Below are 14,756 nucleotides of genomic sequence, written 5' to 3'. Positions count from 1 at the left end.
AAGTTGGTTTTATTGCAAGGTAAATTAAATGTGTTGAAAATGTCCTAAATGCCCATAAAGAGAGGGATACTTTGTCCCAGCGGCCCCCGCTGTTAGCAGACAAAGACGTGCATCTCACTGCTCGACAGGGGAACATATCATAGCTCGACTGTCACAGCTCCCCTGGGATTTGGCTATTCACTGGAACCAAAAACAGCCTTCCCTCAGCATATTAAAACTCCGGACATAAATCACAGGGACATCCTGTTAGAGAGACAACAAAATAACGAGCAGAGGAGAGCAAAGTCGTGAGACTTTTACATGCCCATTTTCTCACTGGTCAAAAAAACAGGCAAAACACAGGTTTAATTTAGTTTTTAAAAATCTAAATTCACTGCCCGCACAGAACGACTCTGCAGTCCACAGGGTTTTAACCAGCTTTGGCTCCGACTGGCATTAGTGGAAGTGCATGGAAGCGGGTGATTGCACCAATTTCTTCTTTGTCTGCATCATTTTTGTCAGAAACATCATTTATCTTCCAGCAATTAGCCATGAATGTTCTCACTTTTTACAACTTGGGACAGAACTCGAGATTTTTTTTATGTAATCTTTATTTTATTACCAACTAAAAATCTGAGTTGAACAGTAAGTGTGACTGTGACATTGTCCGTGAGCTCCATTATGATTTTATTGTCTTTCCCTCCTCTGGCTTGTGTTGTCTTTGGCGTGTGTATGACATGACGTCACATATTACACATGGGTGAAGAGTAAAAAAAAAACAAAAAAAAAACACTACACTACAGGGCAGGCCAAATTTGCCAAAATCATACCCACTAATTTTAGTGTGAGAGACTTCTAGACCACAATTAAACCTTGTATTAGCATCAATCATCATCAGTACAATCAAATCCAGACTGTACAGGTCTAAACTGTCTCGAATGCATGCTCAGATCAGATCACAACAAAAAAACACATTTTGAGGTGGTTTGAGGAAGGATGACATGATCGCAATCTGGATGGATTAGAGAACGTCCTCTACAGCTGATGTCATTCGACCAGCGGCAGTTTCACAGTCATGTGTTGATGCATTTAAAGCCACATTATTAACTCTGACCGCCATATGATTTCTTTCAGGGAAATGAGAGCTTGGATTCCTCTCATCTCATATCTCAGACACATTAAAAACAGTCGTGTGTATTTAAATAAGTGGGGGTTGCCAGATCCAATCATATGTAGTCACAGGAGACGTTATTGAACGTTTGAACAGTCCTACTAAAGTGATCTGTACATGATTGGACCACTGAGGACAGATTTTTATACCATCTTTAACAGTGGGTGCTTCGAGAGCTTACTTGGGGGTGGAGGGTAGTCGGGTGCTTTAGGTCAAGTACTGAGGAGTTGTGGATTGAAATGATGAGTAACAAATGTCAGTGCTGTGTCAAACTTCTACTGATTTCAAACATACACTCCATGTTTTCCCCTCTCTGTGTCCTTCACTCACATATTTTGACACACTTGCACCAAAATGCTGGGAATCCACAGAGAACAGTGCCTTCACAGCCAGGCTCCATGTCCATTCATCACCCCGCCGTTTAATAAGCCAACTGTCACCAAACCTCAGCCTCTGCTAATGGTGATCACCAACTACCATCAGCATGGCTGCGTTATTGTCAGTGCTAACACGCCAAATTAGTTTGTACCACAGGTTCTTTGAATTTCAAGTCAAACTCAGTAACTGCCTCATTTCTCCATGCTTATCAAAGTTTGCAAACTATGCTCAAGAAATTGGACCAAAACTGGCATAGCTGAAAGGATGCATCATGGTGCAGCATGATGCAACAGTCGTCTCTTCTCACGGCAGATAAAAACCTCTTGGCAAGTCATTAGATTATATTCATTCAATGTGATTCATCAGTAAAAAGGTAATGACGGCAGAAAATAATGGGATCAGAGGATTTGACATAACAGCTGCTCTGTGTCTCTATCATGGGAGATGGGGATCATAAAGAGAAACTACTTGTACGCATACACAATGAATAGCTACTAATTATTAGATACTAAAATAAAAAGATAATATGCACAAGGTCTTTAATCTGAGCCCAAAAATAACAAAAATCCCCACATCTGCATGTTTTAAAGGACATAATATATTATTATTTATGCACGTTAACCTAGTTCCCTGGTGTTCTAATGAACATGTCTGTGACATGCTTTGGTCAAAATACCTTAAGGATGAAGCACCACAGCAGTTCAATCACCCTGCCAAAACAGCCCTGTTCAGAACGCTCAGTTTTGAGTGCCTGTCTCTTTAAATGAAAATGAAATGGAAATGAGACACAGGAAACTACGTCAGCATCACTCCGACAGCTTACAGCAGTTAGCATTTGCAAAAGCGATCATTTGCCAACTCTAGCTGGCACATTGCTGTCAACATGTATCCACTGGACACGCAAATCCTCTGAGGCTGGAAGCTAGAGTAGAACTCTGTGCTGCACTGTGCAGCCAAGAATAGAAGAATCTGCGGACTTCCGTTCTTCTGGATACTATTGCCCTCTTCGGCATTTTCGTGTTTTTTAGGGTCAAAGCAGAGCTCCGCGAGATAAAAATTCAAGGAATGTCTCATTGTGACTTGGCAATTAGTGCGGAAGTCAACATTGTGTGTTTTATCTCCTGTACTTAGACTGAGGCGGACCACAAAAACATGAGCGAGTCATCTTTTTTCACCCTTTGCCTACTCATAGGGCCTCCAGAGTCGCAAATATAAGTATTAAAATGATTAAAAAGTTGATTTTGCATCATATGTCCACTTTAAATTATTGTTGGTACCATCTTCCATATGCACACAATTTTTCTGCATATACCAGGTTCAACACAAACAGCCTTGCTAATGTTGCAAATGCTACATTTGCAAATGCTGTGAAACAACCTCAGGCACCACAGCCTTCCGTTCCTAAATAGTTGAACTGTTTCTTGACTCTTTACAGACGCAAAAACCATGAGATAAACACGGGAATGGCTGTAAAGTATCTCACACACACACACACACACACATCTGTGTCGACCTTAATTATCAGACCACTAAATTTGCACAGTGACATCAATTAAAAGGTCCGGCGTGCAAGAATTATTGACATCTGGTGAGACTGCAGTTTTTTTGCGACAAAGAGAGGACTCCTTTGATCACCACTTTCCCCAACGAGAACTATATCAGGGACATTGGCCTTTTGCATACCCGTTTTTCACAACTCTCTCTGCCATTTTCTCCTTCTTTGTTGATTTAAATATCAAATTTAAGTGGATGGAACATACTCGGCTTCCGCTTCAAAGCTTATGTTGCTGTAGAGACGTGGATGCACAAGATGGTGGCCTCTGTTAAGCAAAGGCCTTCAAGTACATGTAAAAGGGTGATTCTAAAGGCACTGGAAAGCTAATTATTTTTTTTATTATAAAAAACCTTTCCTTCAGGAAAAAAAGAAGCAGCAGGGTAAAGTGATTCTGCATTGCAGTTGTTGGTATGAGCCTCCTAAGACGCTCCTGAAAGACCTCACTGTAAACATGCACCGATTTACTAACGGGGGGACAACGGGGACAAAGGAGTTCACTTGTAGCCGGGAGGGGAAAAATCCAAAGGAGAGTGAGTTCCAGAGCAGATACTAATCACACTCCAAACTCTTCTTATTGTATATACAGGACAAACATAATAAAAAACAAAACAAAACCACTATCCATCTTCCATCCATCCAGCTCGTCAACACAAGCTACACAACCGTGCAAAGCTCGGAGGCTCCGACTGACACGTTATGACAGTGAGCTTGATGGCCGACGCTGGAGCCCCTGACAGAGGTCACATCAAGGTCACTGCAGCACTGCTCCTGCTGATATTTGGGCAAATAGTCATTTTTATTGTCAGCGACGATGTGACCTAAAATGAGCCAGCAACACCCAGCAGTGGAACACGGTCAGCTCAGCGAGAGGACAGAACTCTGAGGAGACAGCAGAGACGTTAGAGGCCACGGGGCAAATGTCAAAACTGCTTTTACATATTTTCCTTTTTGCTGAATTTTTCCACGCTGCAGCTGTGAATCACTTCCTGAACGTAGTCCATCTACAATAAGCGAGAGAAACCAGGCTCACATGTGCGTATCATGGTGCGGCTTTTCTGTAATCTTCTGCGTATGCTGGGTATATTATGTTCACATCATACTGAGCGACAGCTGCACCTTGCTGATAATAACCAGAGCCTGACAGGGGTTTCACCACATGTGAGGATTTTGCAGCAAAAAAAGATGTTAATGTGCAACACGATTACATGCGCAGAAACGCACCATGGCGGCGACAGAAGTGCATGAAAAAAAAAAAGTAGAATAGATGTGTTGAGTTGCACGAGCATTCTTCGCCTTCTGATGGAAAAAAAACCAACATAATCTCTCTCGTACAAACACACAGACTCACACCAAGGATGAGGTCACTGCATGAAACACAACACATCTCTAAAAGCACATAACAAGGGGGCTGACACAGGCAGGCTGCTCTTGCTCTGTAATTATTGGCTCTTAGGTGTCATCCTGATGCATCCTAGATTGGCACACACACCTACACAACACTCAGAGAGAGCAGAGTGAGGGGGCGCGCTGGCCCATCACTGCTGAAAGCTGACAAATCCTGGATACCAACTAAAAGAGACAGGGGGACAGCGTGGTATAAGACAAGGTTATTCAAACAGACTTGGAGAGACAGATAGTTGGTATATTTTCTTCACTCGGGATTTAAAACAGACGTGTCTGTGCCTGTCATGTGTGCGACGGCTCTTCATGTCTCTCACCATCATGCTCCCAACTCTCTCGAGGCATGAGAGACAGTACATGTGGTACTGGCATCTGATGCACAGATTTTTTATTTTCAATGCTGAAGCTAATTTGATGCCTATAACTGAAACCAGGAGTGAACAACATAGTTTTAGTTATCTCAAGTTTCACCAGATTTGCAACAACACAACAAATACGCAAAAGGTAGCAATGCAGAAGCACATATCCCTGACTCAATCTCATTATTACCTTCTTTCCAGGGCTTAAAACCAATAACCTTCATATCAAGCATTTCTGGGAAGGGACATGCAGGTTAAGGGTTGCTTGACGTGATACTGGGCAGATTTTTAATCAGTTTCCACTGATTCAAAAGGTTTTCTTTACTGTCGTAGCTCCGTCTCACATGCAAACCCAGGGGAACTGGCCTGATAACTAACACTGTATCTACGGCTCAGCTGAACGAAATAAGTCATTTTGTGTCTGCGCCGCATATATCCAAATCCAGCTGGCACACACATAGTTGCAGATGGTTTCTGTGTCAGCTAGAAATCCCATCAAAGCACATGTTGATACATCTCTCTGCAGCCAGTTGTCAGTCTGCACACTTGTTGATTTGTAGGATACGGTGCATTCTCCCTCGCTCTCAACTGGCAACTCTTTACACGCCAAGACTTCTTCCACTCTAGGCTTTTATTTTCTTCTCAGCTCTGGCATCCACACCATTCTGACATTTTTGTGCCTTGAAAACAACGTTTGAAAACTATGAAACAGTTGCTTCCTCGTTGGCCCTTCTCACAATTTGAAAAGCTGTGAACAAAAACCTCTTGAACCCTTACTTTGGAGTTCGTGTTTCACATCATCTGTCCCAAAACAGAAATCCTTCATCTTACGTTTTGCCATAGCTGTTTCTCATTACTTACTCTATTGGTGCTTTTCCATTATACAGTTCTAGCACTACTCGCTTTGGTATCAGTCACATTGTTTTCCATTACTATAGTACCTCCTCAACCTGGGCGGGTTCATCACTGTGTGGCTGCACAAAGCTGCTGTGACGTAGTTTTTATACACGACACACACACACAAACTAGTGATGAGCAAAGCAGTTGTCGGTATAACTGAATCATTAGAACCAGTAATTAAAAAGATTAGTTCAGTACATCCTGCATGACCGGAGCATAGACTCCGCCTGACACAGTCGCTGAACTAAAATACAACTGAACGGGTTGTGATTGGGCTCATGATCACCAGTACTGTTGCTAAATACACCAGACTCCTTGAGATTGTAAAAATGTCCTTGCTAAATGTATTTTTAACCGATCTACAGTTGGGCCAGCATGGGAATTGTTGGGGAGGGCTTTTGCGACAGAAATGTGCAGTAAACAGCAATGAGTCAAAAATACAAATGTACAAAAATTACAAGATATGTTAGTCTTGGTCCTCATTAGTTGCACCTATGACTCTTCCAGTGACAACACCCCCTGCCAATCAGTGGCCGGCAGTCGCTCGACATCATATTTTAGTATCGTCTGCTACTCAAAAAAACGAGTAGGATTGAGCCGAGTTGTGCTAGAATTGTATAATGGAAAAGCACCATATCTGAAACTAAGGATCTGATCTGAATCAGCTTCCTTTTCATAGCGAGAGGCTGTCAGGTGCGCATATGTGGTCATGGACTATGTATTAAAATCATTTGGACACAGATCCTCGTTTATCTAGTAGTATAGATGAAGCCCAAACCATGTGAACTTATTGGTGTTACAATAGGGACAGAGATTAAGGAGGATCCCACAGATAGGGGCTGATCTCTGAGGATTAAAACCGGGTTTTACAATTAAAAGACACCTACTTCTACACAGTTTATATACCAATAATAACCAAGACCGTGATGACCCATCACGTCACAGTCATATCAGTAAGCAGGTGAGTCCAAGATCTCCACACCAGCTGCAAAAGCTTCCATATTAGATATAGAGTGGGACTCTGCCACGACAAGATTAACCTCGCACAAAAAAGGATAAAACTCTCTCTCTCTCTCTCTCTCACCACAGCTGCAGGCACAGCAAACTGTCGACTTGTGTTACTGATCAAGTCGTGAAAAATAGCTCCAGAAATCAGAAAACTGAATCCTTCCACTCACTATACAGTGAAGGCAACCAACCCCAGGCCTCACACACTTCACTTTCTTTTCACACGCATCCACAAGTCAGAATAGACGGCATGTGGAGTGTATTAACATACTGGAACTGAATCAGGAAAGTTCTGACTTTTAATGAAAGATACATGAGATGGCTGCTTTTTTAACCGTTTCACTTCTTTCTCCACTCAAATGTTAAACCTGGACTGAAAAATACACAAGCGCATTATTATTTTGGTTTGGCGTGTCACGATGTGTGACGGTGGCGCATGTTTTACTTATATGAAAATGTGCGATTAAATTAAATGAGAGTCAACAAATGACTGCAGTCACTCATTAGAATAGGAACAGGAAAATCTCTGAATCCTAATATGAAATTATCCAACATTTTGCAGCTTTATAGGAGAAAATAACTGCAAGTAGCTGCATGGTTTTTAGTGCATGATAAGAAGATACAGTACACTCTTAGAAATAAGGGTTCCAAAAGGGTCCTTCTACAAGGGCTGAGGTTCTACATGGAACCATTTGTTTCGGAAAAACCCTTTCCCAAAGAAATTATAAAAAGGTTCTACCTGGAGCCAAAAAGGGTTCTCCTATGAGGACAAGCTGTGGTTCTACTGAGCACTTTTATTTCTAAGAGTGTACTACTACACTTCCAGATAAAATCATTGTGTTGTGACTAGTCAAAGTCCTATAAGCAGCTTCAAATCCAAAATAAGCTGCGTAATTTAAGTAAAGCCAGCAAAAAAATTGGTAAGGTTTAAATAAAGTGTGCACAGAATATCAACAAAGTCAGATATTGATTCTGCTCTGAGAGGAAGAGAGCACTGCGATAAAAGCAATGCATTTATTCAACACATTTTGGTCCTGAATGCAATGAGGGGAAAAAGCCTTAAAAAACTGTTTTATTTTTTGTTTCAAAAGTAAACTATTTTGTTCTGTGACTTCTATTGAAGAGCTGTCCACAGTGATTTACAGTCATCACCACAGAGACCACATCAATAGCAGAGCCTTTGCTATGCTTCAAACTCAAAAACTACTAAAATCACAAATTAATAGTGATCTGGTGAATATTGTTTTTGCTTTGGACCAATCTATAGAATCTAAAAGGACCCTTTAACCTCACATTCATCTTTGTCCATCTCAATTACTTATCAGCTGCATTATTATTCCTCGCTGCTTGCCATGTACTTCAAATCAAATGTTCCTGATCGAGATCGAGAGCAAACTTTTCCGTGCGTTCCCCCGGAGCGTGCAGGCGATGAACCCATTAAAACGTCTGAGACAGACGGGAGTTGATGTGCGGTCATTATACTCCATTGTTGCAGCTGCTCTGGCTTTTATACGCAGGCAGTCGTGAGGGCCACCTCTGCTGGAAGCCGCGCGGACAGTTTTTCTTTCAGGATGAGTGGGTGTGTCCTTGTCAGGTTTTAGGTGGGCACTGGAGCATGGCTAAAACCTCAGTATTTGGCCCGACGCCTCCCCTCCTCACACTGCCAAGGTCACTGGATTAGCATGCATGACAGACAGCGCACAATATTCGCTTAACATAAACCAAACGTAAGCAGGAAAGGGCACTGTACTCTGAGCATACACAGCACGCCTGATGGCTCAGATTAAAAGGACTGTTTTATTCTTTTAATTGAAAAGATACGGGAGACTTTCTAAAGGAGGTCAAATGAGGACAGAGATAAGGGCAGGAGAATATAGACTGTTATTATAACTGTTTATTCAAATGAGTCAAGACAGAAACATATCTCGATAATTGGGAGATAATTAAAGTTTGAGTTTTGCTCCTAAGAAAAACTTTAGTTTCTACATAAAAACGTCTAAAAACGATCAAGACTAACAAGAGGTTTTTGTTGTTTTTATATTTTGTCTTTAACTTTTGACTCGTTGCCATTAGCTGCCATTTCTGACGCATGGATTATGTAAATAGTTATCAGAGGTTAGAGCTCAACAAGGGTTAATTAGGAAGAATTGATGGTCGTTAACAGCAAGTCTGACATTTTATGACACTCATAAGTGCTGGTGATTTGATAACTCAAAAGTTTGTGGACCTGTGTAAATCTGTGTGTTCCCGAGTGTGTTCGTCGTGGGGTTAGTAGTTGCTTCCTCCTCGATGTAACGATAATGTTTGCCTTTGTGATGCAGGGACTCATCACTGACTGGGGCAGCGCACACAAGTCACACCGCACTTTTACCGTCTTCCTCTCTTGCCGTCAGCATACATAAAGGCTACGAGCACCTGCTTGACAGTTAGAGTACGATTCAGAACAAAAAAAAACAAAAAAAGTACAGAACGCATGTCTGGTTGAGTTGGGGCTTGGACCAAAATAATAAAAATACAAGTCGCCTGGTGGGTATGGTCAATATTCTCTTGGGTTCCGACAGAGAAACTCTCTAATACTCATCTGCTCAGAACATCTGAAAGAAAGACACCAGCCTCCAGCGTGTAGCGCTGTTAGTCATCAGAAACTGCACATGCTGGAGTTTGGGTGTCTTTCTTTCAGATGCATGCCTTAGCAACACTCGCTGCTTCAAATCCCATGATCCTTTGTGCTGCCCTCTCTGCACAACAGCCATAATGAGAAACAGACCAGCTCTCCCACTACAACGACCACAAAAACCTCCACTCACTGCGCACAAGAGATTAGCCTGCTCATTAGGAGAGGAGGAAGGAGCGAGAGGATAGAGGGAAGACAAAGGACAAAATGAAAGGGGACACTATTCCAGAAAAAATGGCTGTGTTAAAGACAAGGTCCAGTCTCAAAAGAACTGATCAGGTTCTCCACATTTTCTTCCAGACTGAAGAAACAAGAGTGGATGAAATGTTAAGTGTCATTAGTTGGGGTTGAATTGTAGTTACTTTATGTAAAAAGCATATGAGCAATGCTGCACACCAAGTTAAGAAAGTGCTACATGCTACTAGGGGTGGGAATCTTTAGGTGCGTCACGATTCGATCATAAAACAATTGATGCATCTTGATGCTGTGTTATTACCCGCCGCTATGTTTAACTACAGTGCATTTGTAATGAGAAACAGGAGTTTAACTATTTTCCATTATCATTTATTAAACTAAATGAAATGTGTAGACTGGAAAGTTTCAACTGCATCGTAAGGAAGTAACATCTTGAATCACAATTCACATATTTCAGACAAAAACGTAAAATGAGTCGTGCTTTTATGTGCAATATGTTTAACAGCTCAGCAACATCAGAAACCGTGTGGCTCTCATTCACAGCTCTTATTTGGAACATGTGACATGAGGCTCCAGTCATCGGTGATAAAGTGTGCAGTTACAGTGACGTACGATTTGGTGGCAACAGACGTCCAAGGCCGTGACTACTGTTTTTGTTTCGTTGTCGAGTGTTGCGATCGCTACTGTACCTCTGTGTTCCCCATAAAGTGTTGGGGTGCCTTTTTGTACCGTCTATTTTACGTTAAAATAATCCGAATTTGTGAATCGATTCAGAATCGTCCACGTCTCATCTACTCACCCCGAGTTACCATCAGTGTTTTCTTCACCTTGTTACCAACTGAAAAGCTGATATGATCTCAATAACAGAGCAAAAGCAAAGTGAAAGAGAGAAGATTTGCTCAACACTCCAATTCAGTTCTTTGAGAAACATGTCACATGGCTGAAGTTTGTGAACGGTGTGTTGTTGATGCCAATTTCGAGCTGGTGCATGTGAATTTACAGCGCGATGCCTCACTCCGTTGGGCTGAGGAGTGTGAAAAACATCAAATTGCTGTGTTTTTTCAAAAGGGAGGAACTTCAAACACAGACAGGTAGTGTTTACAGCCATATAAGCCTTTACTTTGGTTGCTGTTGGATCAGCATATTTGGCTGCATAGCCAGTTCTGAAAAACAGATGTAAGAGGTGGGGAGGAGGGGGGGGACTGGACAGCCAATTTAAATAATCACCATCATAAACGGTGTTTTTCAAAAACAGCTACAACACAGGATGCTACAAAAACATAAGTGTGAAGTGACACTTCCCTGAAAAGCAGGCAATTTCCAGTTTCCACAGCCAAGCAGAAAACTGTTTTTCCCCCCACTCCTCCATTTGTCAAAGGCTCCCATAATGCATCAATCAATTACCAGAAAGCTGTCAGCTAAACAAACAGAGAAACGGCACTAGGCTTTAAATAATCAAGGCTTAATCCACAGCCATTATGATGAGAGGAGAGCTACAATGTGTGGGAGAATAATTACATGCTGTGGTTAAGTCAGGTGGAAGGAGGTTTTCTATCCAGTCTGTAAATGTACCTGGGGAAATGATAAAGTTCAAAGTTGTGAGACCACTTGTTTCGCTCAGCTGACCATCACAAAAGTTGACTGGTATTGAAAGAATAATGTCAGACTATAGTATTGACCCCAAAACTGTTGCACATTTCCATCAGCCTGAGGAATGGCGTGTTATTGCAAAGTGACATCTAATCTTAAAATAATTGCATGTATTTAAGACAAGTGGTGTTTGTAGTGCAAGAGGCTTTTAATTGGCATGTGGGTGGGTGTGTGTGTGTGTGTGTGTGTGTCTGGGGCCTGCAGGCACTTGTGCCACTCTGCTGCGATGGCTGCTATACTACAAGATACGGCCCCTTTTTTATTTTCCTACAGTTCTCAACTCTCTTAAAAGAAGCCGACTTTATGATAAAACTCATCTATTGAGCTATTTTAAGAAACGCAACGGCGTCTCAGGGACTCTTGTCTGATTTGGGTATCTGGATTTGATCATAATGCCAAATTAAAGCAGAAAATGTGGTCTATATTTGGCTGTTTTTATTCCCTGTAGGAATATATTTGCTATAATTGCTATATACCGTATATTTTAGCCAAATTATTATTAGGGTGAATTCCAATTCCTTGCTTAACCCTCAATCTCAAAAATGCGCGCTCCCACTAGTGCAAGTGCTGTCCCGATTCTCAGAAAAATTAAGTTGAGGGGCAAGTTTAAGGGCTGTATCGCCCTCAATATTGAGATTTTCCGAGACCACCCTTGGGAGCAAGGGCTACCCAGAATGCAATGCGTGTTTTGACAAAACAAAGATGGCGTCGAAAGCAGCGTAAAGAGTACGCTACAAATTAAGTATGTTCTTTGTTAATAGAGATATAAAAATTATTAAAACCATTGTATTATCTTAGTTTAGGCCCATATTATGAATTACTGACGTCATTGTTGCGTTTATTTTTATTTTACGATCATTTGTCAATAGCCGGCGCGCACACGTGATTGTTTGCTATCGTTTACTTTTCAATAAGCCGTGGTGTGTGGTAACTGTCAGCTGAATATGTCCGTGTTGTGGTATTTGTGTGAGTATCATCTTATAACTAACTGACAACCTAATAACTTGATCATGCAACTGAAAACCCACCTCACGTTAACTAGGGTCACTTTTTCTTTTTAATGTCCTTGACCCATACTCTGGTTGTTGTTTTTGTTGTTGTTATTGTTCTTCGTTGTTAGCTGTATGCACTTTCAAGGTGAAGTCAAGTAAATCTCGTTGTACAACTTGTATAATGACAATAAAGGCATTCTATTCTATTCTATTCTATTCTATCATAATAAATAATCATGACGTAAATGTGTTCTTCTTTTTTGGACGCAGCTTTCGCGTTATTCTGTCCCCCACAGTCTGAAGACGTATCTGCATTTAAGGGGTGTCCGATTTCTAAGTGACAAATTAACCCTCAACACTTTTTTGGACAAATATTCTGTGTGGCCCACAAAACACCAGCTATTTTCCTTTTTGGCCCACTCACCACACTACACACAGCTTTATCTGTTGTGTCTCTTTACTACTGATATGCTTTTAGTGTGGAATTTCACCCCCAATTGTACACGTGTCTTAAAGTTTTCTATGAAGTAACATCACAGCAGATCTACCTCTTCACATTTCTAGCAAAAAAACAACACATACTTGATTCCAGATAGAAAGAGACAAAAGCGACAGCTGGTTTAGTCTACTCTGTAAATTACACTGTAGCTGGCGTTCGCTTTTAAAAAATATAAACTCAACTATAGACGGTGCACTTTATGTTGTCTCATTAAGGTAACGCCGTCTCATCTAAATCACCACCTGTGAAAAACATCATAATTATGCCGTTGATTGCTCCATGAACGGTGTCTTTCCAAAGGCCATAAAACTCCTCAATAACTCCCCCAACATTTCTCCTCCTGCTTTGCAATCCACACAATAATGAACAGAAAGTATAAAAACTGTGATCAACATACCTTGCCCCATAATAACCACAATTCTAATTATTATTATTTGTGGCAACACATTCACTTTTAACTAGGTGCTTACTAAGTAGCATACTAGCCCTTTATTAGTAAATATTAAGCACATATTAACAACTTATGTAGGAAAAATCTTAATTCATGTCGTAATAGAGGTGGAATATGGTGTTAATACATGCTAAATGATTACTAATAAAGGGCTAGTATGCTACTTATATATGTTATTAAGCACTTAGTTGGTGAATATGTGTTCCCTAATCTAAAGTGTTACCTTATTGGTTATAAATTAATATGATTTATGTTAAAGAATAACATCTAAAGACATGAGGGAAAAATAAAAAGCACTGTAAGTCAGTCAATGTTTCTGGCAATGCTCTCAGTTATAACAAAGGGTGTTTGGTGTAATCGTTTAGACTTACTGTATGAGAAAGTGATGCGCGGTGTGACGTCATCCTCGGTGGTCGTTGCCGACGGGAAGTAGCAAGCCAACAGAAGTGCAGTGGCCACAAGGCACTGGGCAGTCACGGCTAATGTCCACATGGTTGCTGGATCCTCTCACACAGTCACACACAAATACACACCGTCTGTTTTTAAGATTCCCTGGTATGCATTCAGAGATTTAGTTTTTCATTCTCATCTTCCTGAAGGCTGTAGGGGGAGGAGTGAACGAGTCCTTGGCTTGTTTCTTGTACTCCCAGTGGTCCTTACACACGGTTAGTAGACTCTTATCACAGAGAAGAGAAATCCTTCCTGGATTAAAGGCTGCTCGTTTTCAACCACTTGTGGTGTTCTTCTATGGATCTGCGCTGAACTCCTACCAGGGGCCATTTAGTTTCCGACGTTGGAGCTGCAGAGAGAAGAGAGAATTATTTATGTTTGATTCCAAAAATATGTTTAAAAACCCAAGATGAAATTCTATTATTGATATCCAAAATCTAATGCAATAACGTCTGCGAAAGCAGAGGAGCTAATTCGTGCGACTGGGGTTCATCATAGAAGTCGCTCTGCATTAAGAATACGAGAGTAATCATCTTTGGTTGATGTCATATCTCAGTCCTGAGACTTTAATATCTGACTGCAGCGCGCTGGTGGCTTCAGCTTGAGCCTGGATGACAAAAACAACTGTTTTGTTCTTTATGCGTTAACCATCATCACACTGTCAGAAAAAAAACACAGACCAACTACTAGCGAACAAAAACACACACGTCACATGGCGGCTTGAAGGGTTTTGTAATTGAAGTGAAAGCCTGATTTGCTACCAACTAAGTTTCTCTGCAATAAAGCATCGCAAAGCAATCCCTACATTTATAGTGGAGATGATGATATTGAAGTTTGACTTAAATGAGAGAACAGTGATTCTGTGATTTGTTTCAAAAGAGGTGCAATGAACTTGACTCTGACGTTTAACGGCTTGGTGCGAGTGTGCCAATAAGGTGCACTGTTATGTATATGTACTGCATGTGCTTGTGCCGAGTTGATTTTTAATTTGATCGGGGGGTCGGCTTTCTTGGAAAACACTTCCCATCTGTTTCTTCTTTCTTTTTTTGCCAAGCAAAATAAAGGACACAAGCTGTGCAGCTTAATGGAAACCT

At 41.1% G+C, this 14,756-nt stretch overlaps 1 protein-coding gene across 1 annotated transcript in view; it reads right to left on the bottom strand.

The window, feature by feature from the left end:
• The window catches only part of LOC310937036 (semaphorin-4B-like), a gene marked incomplete at its 5' end in the record, with an annotated part of 31,841 nt that extends 18,137 nt beyond the window's left edge, over nucleotides 1-13,704 (bottom strand). Inside the window, one exon of the mRNA XM_083901227.1 lies at nucleotides 13,584-13,704. Within this exon, the coding sequence (XP_083757353.1) occupies nucleotides 13,584-13,704 (121 nt within the window). The remainder of the gene's footprint in view (nucleotides 1-13,583) is intronic.
• Nucleotides 13,705-14,756: the final 1,052 nt, after the last annotated feature.

This window comes from Microchirus variegatus (assembly GCF_963457635.1).
Source record: "Microchirus variegatus genome assembly, chromosome: 14".
Taxonomy (NCBI): domain Eukaryota; kingdom Metazoa; phylum Chordata; class Actinopteri; order Pleuronectiformes; family Soleidae; genus Microchirus; species Microchirus variegatus.
This window is presented reverse-complemented; position numbering and strand designations above follow the sequence as displayed.